Source organism: Mya arenaria, chromosome 17 (assembly GCF_026914265.1).
Source record: "Mya arenaria isolate MELC-2E11 chromosome 17, ASM2691426v1".
Classification (NCBI taxonomy): domain Eukaryota; kingdom Metazoa; phylum Mollusca; class Bivalvia; order Myida; family Myidae; genus Mya; species Mya arenaria.
Window position 1 is genome coordinate 15,718,608 of NC_069138.1, and position 12,495 is coordinate 15,731,102.

At 38.4% G+C, this 12,495-nt stretch overlaps 1 protein-coding gene across 1 annotated transcript; it reads left to right on the forward strand.

Annotated features, from left to right (window-relative positions):
- The first annotated feature begins 3,735 nt into the window (after positions 1 to 3,735).
- Positions 3,736 to 5,999, forward strand: LOC128224848 (uncharacterized). Its single transcript, XM_052934933.1, has 3 exons — positions 3,736 to 4,304; positions 4,815 to 5,025; positions 5,532 to 5,999. The coding sequence occupies exons 1-3, from the start codon at positions 4,197 to 4,199 to the stop codon at positions 5,726 to 5,728; spliced, it is 516 nt and encodes a 171-aa protein (XP_052790893.1). The 5' UTR covers positions 3,736 to 4,196; the 3' UTR covers positions 5,729 to 5,999.
- The last annotated feature ends 6,496 nt before the right edge of the window (positions 6,000 to 12,495 follow it).

A 12,495-nucleotide genomic window follows, 5' to 3' on the forward strand; every position in this document is an offset into this window, starting at 1 on the left:
GCAAAGTGCGGCCACTGTAAATTCCATTGATATCATAAAGTTCAAGATCTGCACTCTCGACCTTTTCTTTAGCGTACAAAGTTGGAGGCTCAGAATCCTGTAGTTTGCCATTTTCCGTTTCATTCCGCATATTTCTTATTTTTTTGTGCTAAAACTATTCCAACTGCCAACTGCCGTAAGCTGATTTCCCTTTTCTGGTGTGTCCTTGCTCTATTTAATTGCAAATCACACCATTAAATTCAAATGTCTAACCGATTGCGCTTGACAATAAAAAGCAGTATTTAATGACCATTTACCATAGAAGGTAAAAAGCTACAAGCATATATTTGAGTTAAGTTACAATATATGAAATAAAACACACATAACCAAAATCTTTAATAGAGAGTTTCATTGTTTCCCTAAATGTCAATGTATTAAGAACAATTAAGATTATTGAACAACCATTATCTATAGAAGTTATATTGTTCTCGTTGAAATACGATATCAAAGCCTTAATGAGAAAAATTAACCAGGCTATAAATGACAAAATGAAAGTAATTCAACTTCATATCCTTCTGTCGTCACATACTTGAATTATGAAACAATGGTCAGCAGCACACAATTTATTAGTTGTCATTATTTATCGGAACCAAACAGAAGATTTATTTGGGTATCGTAAATGAATTTCAGCACGTAAGATTTCATCTCCATCAATAAGACAGGTTGTTATAACCCATGATCAATCTTAGATATATTTTTTTTTAAATTGGCTTGGCGGTTGTCATTGAAATTTATTTTACAACACAAAGTATCAAACGAGCGTGCTTTTAAAGGCGAAAACACTCAGAAATGACACAGCGATATGATAAAGGGTTGGCTGCATATCGTAATTATCTTAACAAGACAATCTTTTTATAGGTCTAAACTAAAAATGGTCACAAAAATTGCTTGGTTACATGCCCAAACAGATATGGGACGTAGGTAGAGTTTTTTAATAATACATGTAAAATTACAGTCCAAGGGCATATTTCGTTCGTTGTCATATGGAACAAATCACCAAAGCACTGTTTGGTGCTGAACAAATTCTGGTTGTGAAATAAGTAAAATTAATATTTTTGGACGAAATATTTCACATACCTCATTTCTTGTTTGCAAGTGATTTTTATTTTACTTTTTGGCAATATGATTTTGGAGTCAGTGGTAAATAAATAGAGTCGGTCAGGTTACCAGAAACAGACCTCTTTAAGAACTAACAAACGTTTAAAAAACATCAAAACCTACTAAGAAAACGAATAATTTCTTTTAGCAAATACCTCGTATGCGAAAATAGAAAGATTCTTTAAAATAACAATATTTTCTGTATTCAATAATTTTCACGTTTTAAACATATTAAACTTTGCACGAGTATAATTGTAATAAGTTCTCATAGGTTGCATTCAACCAAGAAATGAAATTCATGGCTTAATATATTACAATGTGAGCATAGTAAACACCACGCTGCTTTTATTAAACAGCACGGAAACTAAGGTTTTTACTAACAGTAAAAATTATATGACAATTGAACGAAAAGCATAAGCAGAAAGTATTTATTAAACCAATCGGTATTGAATATCGTATATGTTACATGCACAGCACCACACCATAAAATAATATGTATCTGCCATGTCATTTGCCACAAGCAGCATTTCAGGCGGACAACAGCAGCACATAAAATGATTCAAAGAACGTTGTTCATTTGTATAATCGATACTTGACAATACCTCATTCCGGATAAAATATCTATTTTTTTAAAAACATGTTTTATACATTAATCACAGTAATATTAACATTAACATGCGGTACATACAACACTTATTACTATGGATGGAAGGACGCACACATTCACATTTTTACAGGTATAAACACGGTGTCACATATGTTCCAGTCCTCCGGCTTTCACTAGCTCTTCTCTTCATCTTCTATATTTGGGTTCTTTGTGATGCTACTTGGTGGAATCATCTTTCACAGGAACTGGTGATTTGGGTATAACTACCTTTTTACGTTTGTTACGCATCCTCGCCAAACCTTCCTTATAAACTCTATCAACGAGTTTCTGAACTTCACTCTCCGTGAGAGCGCGGTTCTTCTCCTTTCTTGCCGTTGTCGCAACGTGTCCTATCATTGAATTTATCTGTGTCTCTCCTTTTTTAGCACTGTAGGTAATTCGTTTATTTCTAACCGCAGATTGTGTTTGTCTATTACTCGTCTGATTTCCAACACTATGCCGATTAGTGTTTCCTGGTCTGTCTGAGCTGTTCAAACGCTCCACTACTTTGTCAATTTCTCGCTTCGACAGCAGCTGGAACCCAACTGGTTTCCGTATCACTGTATTGTACTGCGGTAGATATTCAAAGTAGCGCGCCGGTAGGTGGCTGGCATGAGATCTTAAAAGCTGTTCGCGTATTCGATCCAAAGGATCTATTCCCTCGTTATAAATGTGATGACGCAGGCGTATTTCTGTCGGTGGAACACCACTGTAGATGTGACAAACATCACGTCTTACCAGATCGTTAAAAGAAGTTCGAAATGCAGCAGACATTTTAAATTACAAACAAACTGAACGCTAAGATAATTCATGCATTTAAATCTCTGTAAGAAAAGTAATGACTACAAGTTATTCTTAAAGACGTTCCAATTGTATTATTGAAAACAAACGAGCGTGAACAACTCGACAAGCATTGATTTAAGGACTAGATCTTTCCTGATTACATTTTTCGGTGTACGTTGAGTACCTCAGGTTGGCGCTGTTTCACTATGTTGTTACTATGTTGTCACTATGTTGTCACTATGTTGTTACTATGTTGTCACTATGTTGTCACTATGTTGTCACTATGCTGTTACTATGTTGTCACTATGTTGTTACTATGTTGTCACTATGTTGTCACTATGTTGTCACTATGCTGTTACTATGTTGTCACTATGTTGTCACTATGTTGTTACTATGTTGTTACTATGTTGTCACTATGCTGTTACTATGTTGTCACTATGTTGTCACTATGTTGTTACTATGTTGTTACTATGCTGTCACTATGTTGTTACTATGTTGTCACTATGTTGTCACTATGTTGTCACTATGTTGTCACTATGCTGTTACTATTTTGTCACTATGTTGTTACTATGTTGTCACTATGTTGTCACTATGTTGTCACTATGCTGTTACTATATTGTCACTATGTTGTCACTATGCTGTTACTATATTGTCACTATGTTGTTACTATGTTGTCAGTATGTTGTTGTCACTAAGTTGTCACTATGTTGTTACTATGTTGGACAGGATTCATAATAAATGAAAATTCAAAACATGAGAAAACTTAATTTTGCAGTCTTTCTGAAAAGTATTCACATAACCGGTAGTTTCAGTTTTCATCTATAAATTAACATAATATTCAAATTACGTCAGAACTAACTTCGTTCAAATGAAGTTCCTCAAATCCAAAGGCTTTCAGTGGTAATCTTTGAGATTCCTCTTATGAAAGTTATCTGAACCTTCGAATACCGTGGAAATTTAATTACGACCTAAACAAAAGGTGTAAGATACTTCAGTATAGACATCGATATATGCGAAACTAATATTGTCTAAAATAGAAGACAAAAGACTGGCAATCACATTTCATGATAATTAGTATACTAACGTTACAAGTACAATGTATTGATATAGATGTGCTTAAAGATTTGAAACTATAGTAAATGATAAAATACATCGCTTTTGTTCTATTTGATTCAGTCTTAGTATTGTACACTGGGATTGTTTAGGTATGTTTTGAAAATAAAACATTTAAAATACCCATTGCATATTTGCAATGCATTCAAGTTTTATTTGTTTCTATGACATAGCTAGATGTATTTGAGAATTTAGTTTTGCTAAAATGCGTGAGACGTAAAAAAGATCAGACATCTTTAAAGGACAGCGGACGGATATGTTGAACTGAGAAATAATTACGCAGATTTGTTTTGAACAAATTATGTGTTTGAATGTATTACTTTAACTTTTTGGTTTGGTGTTGTACGTGTCAATAAAGTGATCACGTATAAACTTATATGTGTTGATCTAAGTGATTATCAGGTTTGTTGGTATATTTCAATTACGACATCAATATTCTACATCAAAGTTTGGATACCAATGCTCCTTTAGCTTTTCACGTTGTCAGCACGTAAATTCAAAAGTAAACGTAAAGTTTATGGCGTTCAGTCTTGGCTACGTCAGCCTTTGTGAGAAGAGTATACAGAGGTTATACACGGTGAGAACGCTCAAACCTCCCACTACAAGGAAACACCCGGAATATAAGGCAAGTCTGTCAATCACAATACTATTATCAATATGGTGTTTTATTATTAATCTTTAATAGTGTCGATATAACAGGACTGTTATATTGAAATCAAGTGTAAGTATATATATATAAATTATATATACCTTCAAACTCCACATACTTTGACCAGCCCAATTGCGTTCATAAACCGATAATGACATCAATTCCGCAATTCATTCCTTAAATATATATATATATATATATATATATATATATATATATATATATATATATATATATATATATATACATGTATATAGAAAATGCGGATATATGCACCTGCTGATATATGTAAAGCATTATAACCAGTTTGAATTTGTACTCATAAAGAACCTAAACATATTGAGTATGTATACATTTTCTTAGTGCGGTTATTTTAATTCAACGACGAATACCATCAATTATAATTTTTCATATGTTATAAATGAAAACATATTCACAAATAAGAATTAAAATGTTTAATGATTTAAACCAAGCATCTCTATTCAGCCTGAATTCATCGAGGAGTTTGATCGTAAACGACGGGAGAGAATGCGCAACCGGCCGTTCATGGAATATGTAGCGAAACATGACATCGAGCTTCCGCGGGCACCGGCATTTAGAGGGGTGGATCCAGCAGAGGTTGACCACATTGTGAAGAGATTGACAATGAAGCCATCAAAACGATTTCCACACTTTCAGTTTAACAAACGGGACCCAGGTAAGAATTAAAAGTAGATTTTTATGCTAGTACATAAGGTGATTTGATATGTTTGTGGTTTTGTTCTCTACAATGTAATGCCCGATTTAACTGCGAATGATGTTCAGAATAGGTTATGTTCTAGATTCAGTTTGTAACGTTCAAACTGGAACTAATGACGTGTTATAATATGACGTCACAAGACATAAAACTATTACAAAATCCGTCATACAATTAGGAAATGACAACGATTTTTCTACACATGTAGTTATGTAAACACGATAACAATAAAATCAATAAGCGATACGCGTATGTCAAAACATGAAGTTAATTGTGTGTACCGAGGGGCGGAAGCGATAAGGTTCAGTCTTTTTCTTGATATAAAATAGAACCCGCGTTAACCCTGGATACACAATTGATGTCAATTCAAAGATTGATATCACAAGTGTTATTAATTGGGAATATTACAAAAAGACAAGCGCAAAGTAAATGTTTGTAGTATAGCTATTATTTCTGCATTTAAACAGGGTACAATGACTGGAGATCCGCACACGATGAGAAAATTCGGCGTCTTCGGGAAACTGTTCACATGTTTGGGGAAGAAGAAGCACTTGGAAGAACGACCAGCATGGGGAATGGAGGTGGCAAGAAGAGAACGAGGGAAAGGAAGAGAAGGCACCACAGAAAGGGTGAAAAATTACCGAAAACAGACATTCACGAGTAGCTAGATGAACACATATCAACTGTTATTGTCTATGTGACTTCTGTGTATGTTTGTAATATGTGTTACATAAATGAACTGTGTATGTTCGTATTTGTTATTTTGGGTAGTTAATCTTTGATCAATATATTTTGCAAGGCAAATGGTGTAATAGACTGGAAGGTACAAAATAGGTGCCAACACATGTACATGTTCGAGATCGTTAAACGATGTTTCTTGTAATAAACGCCAAAACAAATAATAATGAATGTTAAGCGTTTTAACGCAGTTAATTACTATTCGAACTGTTTTACGAAGGTTAGTAAAAATAACTGAGCCTTACCTTAGAATTTTTCATTATTTAATACACGGAAGAAATATTTGACACGCCTGTTAAGCAATATCGTGTGCTTAGTATTAAGCAGTTTTGCTACCTTTTTTGTAAAGGAGCTACAGGAGGGGAATGACTGGAATAAGCTCGATCATCCCCCGTACTCGCCAGATCTTTCTCCCAACGATTTCTATCTGTTTTCAAAATTGAAAGAAACATTTCGAGTCATTTATGATAGTTGAGATGAAATAGAGTGTGCCGTGAACAGGGGGGTCCGACGAATCAACTTCAGTTTGAACCGGCTAAACTATTTACTTCGTGCGAGGTAGTGTCACTGTACTAAATGCTCTACCTCAAACCTCTCTAAATGGATCAATTAAAATAAAACACTATATGCAGTTAAAAATAGTGTTCATGATAATTAATAATGTACATACCATTTGCCCCTCCTCATCTGAGTCACCGAACGTGTATCAATATAAGTATCATGTGTTTCCGGTACGGATTGAAAAATCCGACCAGAGGGCACGCGCGTAACCCGGTAACGAGGCTTACAGAGTTACCGGACACGCAGCGTGCCCGAGGATCGGATTTTTCGATCTGGACCGGAAAAACATGATTGATATTTTTTCTTGCATATCTAAAATAATCAATTTGTGGAAAATTTGACGTAGAAAACGCACATTTGTACATTTCACCAAAATACGCGTGCGACGTTGTTTACTGGTGCCATAAAGCGCAGTAGTTTTTAATCATTATTGACGTCAAATATTTCCTAAAAAATCGCATTTTATGGTGATTTATTTTCAATTTTAATTAAAATTCTTGCATACCTATATATTTGGTTGCGCTTTATTGAAATGGCATAATAAACCTTTCATCAACCCATACAATAAAAGAAATAAAAAGTGGCGCATTGCTGCACGTGACTCATCTTACATGGGAGGTGTAACACAGTTTTTTCAGCACAGGTCACATGACCGGAAACACACGTCCTGTATGCAAGAAAAGCAAGGTACAGGCCTAACTTGTTACCCTCGCTGCGGTGCACCCTAGTCCACCTAAATGGCCGTCAACGAGTCTTTTGTTATATGGCAGACTCGTGACGTCCACCATCACAGCAAAAAGTAGCGAACGGTCCTTGCGCAGAGAATCCTCGCGGCCACAATTTTGAAATAATCTCCGTTATAAATTCAAATGTCTACGAAAATATTATTGCATTCTATTAAGCACATATTTATTTATGTCATTATGCCAAAAAACATGTTCAGATATCATAAAACACTTACATGTGTGGATTGGTTATCAAGTATCCCAATATCTGTAAATCTGGGACAAATCTGACAGGTTGTGTACATGTATAAAAGGGTATTCATGACCCAGAATATATTTATGTGGAAATTACGACTCTTATGACAAATTCAATCCAGTTTAGATCACTGCCGGGTATATATTGAACAACTTTGTCATTTTTCTTCAACATCGATGCATATTATTACTATAATATTTATTCTTCACCCGGTGTTAACTGGTAGGGAGTTGTAGCCTTACAGGAATACATAAGAAATGTCAAAATAATAAAAACAAGTATCTCTGATCGCTCAATATTGTAGCTACGGTGCACCCCACCCTCCACGCATCAACGTGTCCTAGGCTAAAATGTAACATATACTATCAATCAATTTCGCTATAGGTAACATAGTATGAACTATGATTGAAACTGTTTTAATTTTCTTTGTATATTTTATTAAAAAAGGGGATTATTATATGTACGAACGTTTGTAACTGTCGCTGTTAGGAATGATTTTCGGCCACTATTTAAACAAAACAGGAAATGATATATTTTTTTCGAAATACTACTGCGTCCGCTTTACAATTCGACATCCATTTTCTGATCTGGCCAAAGTAAACATAAAGTTTCGTAATTTTAGTTGTGTTTTTACTCTCAAAAATTACTATGATGTTATACACATGACGATAAAATCTGACGACGGTAACCAAAGAGCGTGTTAAGAATAATATTTTGAACTATGTCCATACTTTTACATTTTGGGTTTAATTTATCGTATTAGAGTGTCGTCTCTGTGATGGAGTGTCGTCTCTGTAATAAGGTGTCGTCCCTGTACTAAAGTGTCGTCCCTGTACTAAAGTGTCGTCTCTGTACTAAAGTGTCGTCCCTGTAATAGAGTGTCGTCTCTGTAATGGAGTGTCGTCTCTGTAATGGAGTGTCGTCTCTGTAATAAAGTGTCGTCTCTGTAATAGAGTGTCGTCTCTGTAATGGAGTGTCGTCTCTGTAATGGAGTATCGTCTCTGTAATAAAGTGTCGTCTCTGTAATAGAGTGTCGTCTCTGTAATAGAGTGTCGTCTCTGTAATGGAGTGTCGTCTCTGTATTGGAGTGTCGTCTCTGTAATGGAGTGTCGTCTCTGTAATGGAGTGTCGTCTCTGTAATAGAGTGTCGTCTCTGTAATGGAGTGTCGTCTCTGTAATGGAGAGTCTCTGTAATGGAGTGTCGTCTCTATAATGGAGTGTCGTTTCTGTAATAGAGTGTCATCTCTGTAATGGAGTATCGTCTCTGTAATGGAGTGTCGTCTCTGTAATGGAGTATCGTCTCTGTAATGGAGTGTCGTCTCTGTAATGGAGAGTCTCTGTAATGGAGTGTCGTCTCTGTAATGGAGTGTCGTCTCTGTAATGGAGTGTCGTCTCTCTAATGGAGTGTCGTCTCTGTAATGGAGTGTCGTCTCTGTAATGGAGTATCGTCTCTCTAATGGAGTGTCTTCTCTGTAATGGAGTGTCGTCTCTGTAATGGAGTGTCGTCTCTGTAATGGAGTGTCTTCTCTCTAATGGAGTGTCGTCTCTCTAATGGAGTTTCGTCTCTCTAATGGAGTTTCGTCTCTGTAATGGAGTGTCGTCTCTGTAATGGAGTGTCGTCTCTGTAATGGAGTGTCGTCTCTGTAATGGAGTGTCGTCTCTGTAATGGAGTGTCGTCTCTCTAATGGAGTGCCGTCTCTGTAATGGAGTTTCGTCTCTGTAATGGTGTGTCGTCTCTCTAATGGAGTGTCGTCTCTCTAATGGAGTGTCGTTTCTCTAATGGAGTGCCGTCTCTGTAATGGAGTGTCGTCTCTGTAATGGACTGTCGTCTATGTAATGGAGTGTCGTCTCTCTAATGCAGTGTCGTCTCTGTAATGGATTGTCTTCTCTCTAATGGAGTGTCGTCTCTGTAATGGAGTGTCGTCTCTGTAATGGAGTATCGTCTCTGTAATGGAGAGTCTCTGTAATGGAGTGTCGTCTCTGTAATAGAGTGTCGTCTCTGTAATGGAGTGTCGTCTCTGTAATGGAGTGTCGTCTCTGTAATGGAGTGTCGTCTCTGTAATGGAGTGTCGTCTCTCTAATGCAGTGTCGTCTCTGTAATGGATTGTCTTCTCTCTAATGGAGTGTCGTCTCTGTAATGGAGTGTCGTCTCTGTAATGGAGTATCGTCTCTGTAATGGAGAGTCTCTGTAATGGAGTGTCGTCTCTGTAATAGAGTGTCGTCTCTGTAATGGAGTGTCGTCTCTGTAATGGAGTGTCGTCTCTGTAATGGAGTGTCGTCTCTGTAATGGAGCGTCGTCTCTCTAATGGAGTGTCGTCTCTGTAATGGAGTGTCGTCTCTGTAATGGAGCGTCGTCTCTCTAATGGAGTGTCGTCTCTGTAATGGAGTGTCGTCTCTGTAATGGAGCGTCGTCTCTGTAATGTAGTGTCGTCTCTGTAATGGAGTGTCGTCTCTGTAATGGAGCGTCGTCTCTGTAATGGAGTGTCGTCTCTGTAATGGAGTGTCGTCTCTGTAATAAGGTGTCGTCCCTGTACTAAAGTGTCGTCCCTGTAATAGAGTGTCGTCTCTCTAATGGAGCGTCGTCTCTCTAATGGAGTGTCGTCTCTCTAATGGAGTGTCGTCTCTGTAATAGAGTGTCGTCTCTGTAATGGAGTGTCGTCTCTGTAATGGAGTGTCGTCTCTGTAATGGAGTGTCGTCTCTGTAATGGAGTGTCGTCTCTCTAATGGAGTGTCGTCTCTGTAATGGAGTGTCGTCTCTGTAATGGAGAGTCTCTGTAATGGAGTGTCGTCTCTGTGATGGAGTGTCGTCTCTGTAATGGAATGTCGTCTCTGTAATGGAGTGTCGTCTCTGTAATAGAGTGTCGTCTCTGTAATAAGGTGTCGTCCCTGTACTAAAGTGTCGTCTCTCTAATGGAGTATCGTCTCTGTAATGGAGTGTCGTCTCTGTAATGGAATGTCGTCTCTGTAATGGAGTGTCGTCTCTGTAATGGAGTGTCGTCTCTGTAATGGAGAGTCTCTGTAATGGAGTGTCGTCTCTGTAATAGAGTGTCGTCTCTCTAATGGAGTGGCGTCTCTGTAATGGAGTGTCGTCTCTCTAATGGAGTGTCGTCTCTGTAATGGAGTGTCGTCTCTGTAATAGAGTGTCGTCTCTGTAATGGAGTGTCGTCTCTGTAATGGAGTGTCGTCTCTGTAATAGAGTGTCGTCTCTGTAATGGAGTGTCGTCTCTGTAATAGAGTGTCGTCTCTGTAATGGAGTGTCGTCTCTGTAATAGAGTGTCGTCTCTGTAATGGAGTGTCGTCTCTGTAATGGAGTGTCGTCTCTGTAATGGAGCGTCGTCTCTGTAATGTAGTGTCGTCTCTGTAATGGAGTGTCGTCTCTGTAATGGAGCGTCGTCTCTCTAATGGAGTGTCGTCTCTGTAATGGAGCGTCGTCTCTGTAATGGACTGTCGTCTCTCTAATGGGGCGTCGTTTCTGTAATGGAGCGTCGTCTCTGTAATGGAGTGCTCTGTAATAGAGCGTCGTCTCTGTAATGGAGTGTCGTCTCTGTAATTGTCGTCTCTGTAATGGAGTGTCGTCTCTGTAATGGAGTGTCGTCTCTGTAATGGAGTGTCGTCTCTGTAATAGAGTGTCGTCTCTCTAATGGAGTGTCGTCTCTGTAATGGAGTGTCGTCTATCTAATGGAGTGTCGTCTCTGTAATGGAGTGTCGTCTCTGTAATGGAGTGTCGTCTCTGTAATAGAGTGTCGTCTCTCTAATGGAGTGTCGTCTCGGTGATGAAACATGTTTCAAGTTATTTCAGGTCAGTTTTCGCTATCGAATACCAGTGTGTTGAATGACCTCGTTATCTAATAATTGAACAGCAAAGGACTGTGTGTGTGTGTGTGTGTGTGCGTGCGTGCGTGCGTGCGTGCTTGCGTGCGTACGTGCGTGCGTGCGTGCGTGCGTGTGCGTGTAATTTAGACCTTGCGTTCAAGGATAACCCTTATTTTCTTGGTTTTTTGCTGATGGGACAGCACGCGGAAGAGACAGCGGTGGGGTACACGGAAGTCCGGGTGCGGTACCCTAGCTCTTTTCGAAGAGACCCCGTGGTTCTTTTACGTGCTCGTTGTAAAGCACCGATACACGTGGTACAACATTCCTGGGTTAAACCAGTACTGAGTACACCAGTTTTCCAAGCAATGCTGAGCGCCAGACAAGGGAGCTACTTGTGCCAACTTTTTTAAGTATTTCGGTATGACGCGTCCATGGATCAAAACCACGACCTCCCGTTCCGTAGGCGGACGCCTTAATCACTAAGCCACTGAGACGGTGTGGCACTGAAAACGAGTAAACCAAACGCTCGCACTAAATTCGCTTGCATTTTATAAAACACGGTCCCAAAACGTTACACCAAAAACGACCACTTGGTGGAACGCGAGAACAGTCACAAATGGAGTTCTCTTCTTAACATATTGTCTTTCCTGAATCAGCATCAGCAAGAGTAAACACAATAATAATAACGCGAACTGTAACTGCACTATTATAATTAATAGATCAGGTTAAAATATTACACCCTCTGATATACATTTAAAGCATTTACAGAGCACATAACAAAATGCTTGCATGGGTATCGTTGTGTTCCTATATGTGTTTTCTTTCAAAAGATCTTTCTGAACAGCCATCCGACAACCAGAAGGAAGGACACCAGTTGCGTTTCTCACAGCGATGTCGAAAACAATATTTTTGTCGGGGACACTGCTTAAATATCCCATTCACACGTTACAGTATGTCTTCTACAGAAACGATGCGGATGCTACTATTTTTTATCCTGACACCCTAAAACTGGTGCTGGACAATACGAAACCACGTCTCAAACAATCGTCATAATCCACAAAAGGGGATGACGTCGCTCTTCGGAATCATGCAACCATGCAATCTTTGGCGGAGGCTATAGTGCCTTCGCATACAATAGTACTTACAAGATTTCCTCTTTATGCTGCTGGAGCTTTTGTCTTGAGTCGCTGTAAATAGAAATTAGCTGCTGTAAAGGCACTTTTGGGACGAGCTGTCCCGAAAATTCGAATAACGTGACCATAACAAAATGTTTAGGGTTGAACTATGCCACGAGGCCTACAAAATGAACTATAGATCTAGTGTCTTTCGTCTGGTTAG

Bases quoted from the DNA above. Each gene is read 5' to 3' on its own strand.
- LOC128224848 (XM_052934933.1), top strand. From the start codon at position 4,197: ATGGCGTTCAGTCTTGGCTACGTCAGCCTTTGTGAGAAGAGTATACAG. The intron at 4,305-4,814 runs GCAAGTCTGTCA...ATCTCTATTCAG, and splicing joins GGAAACACCCGGAATATAAG to CCTGAATTCATCGAGGAGTT. The intron at 5,026-5,531 runs GTAAGAATTAAA...GCATTTAAACAG, and splicing joins GTTTAACAAACGGGACCCAG to GGTACAATGACTGGAGATCC.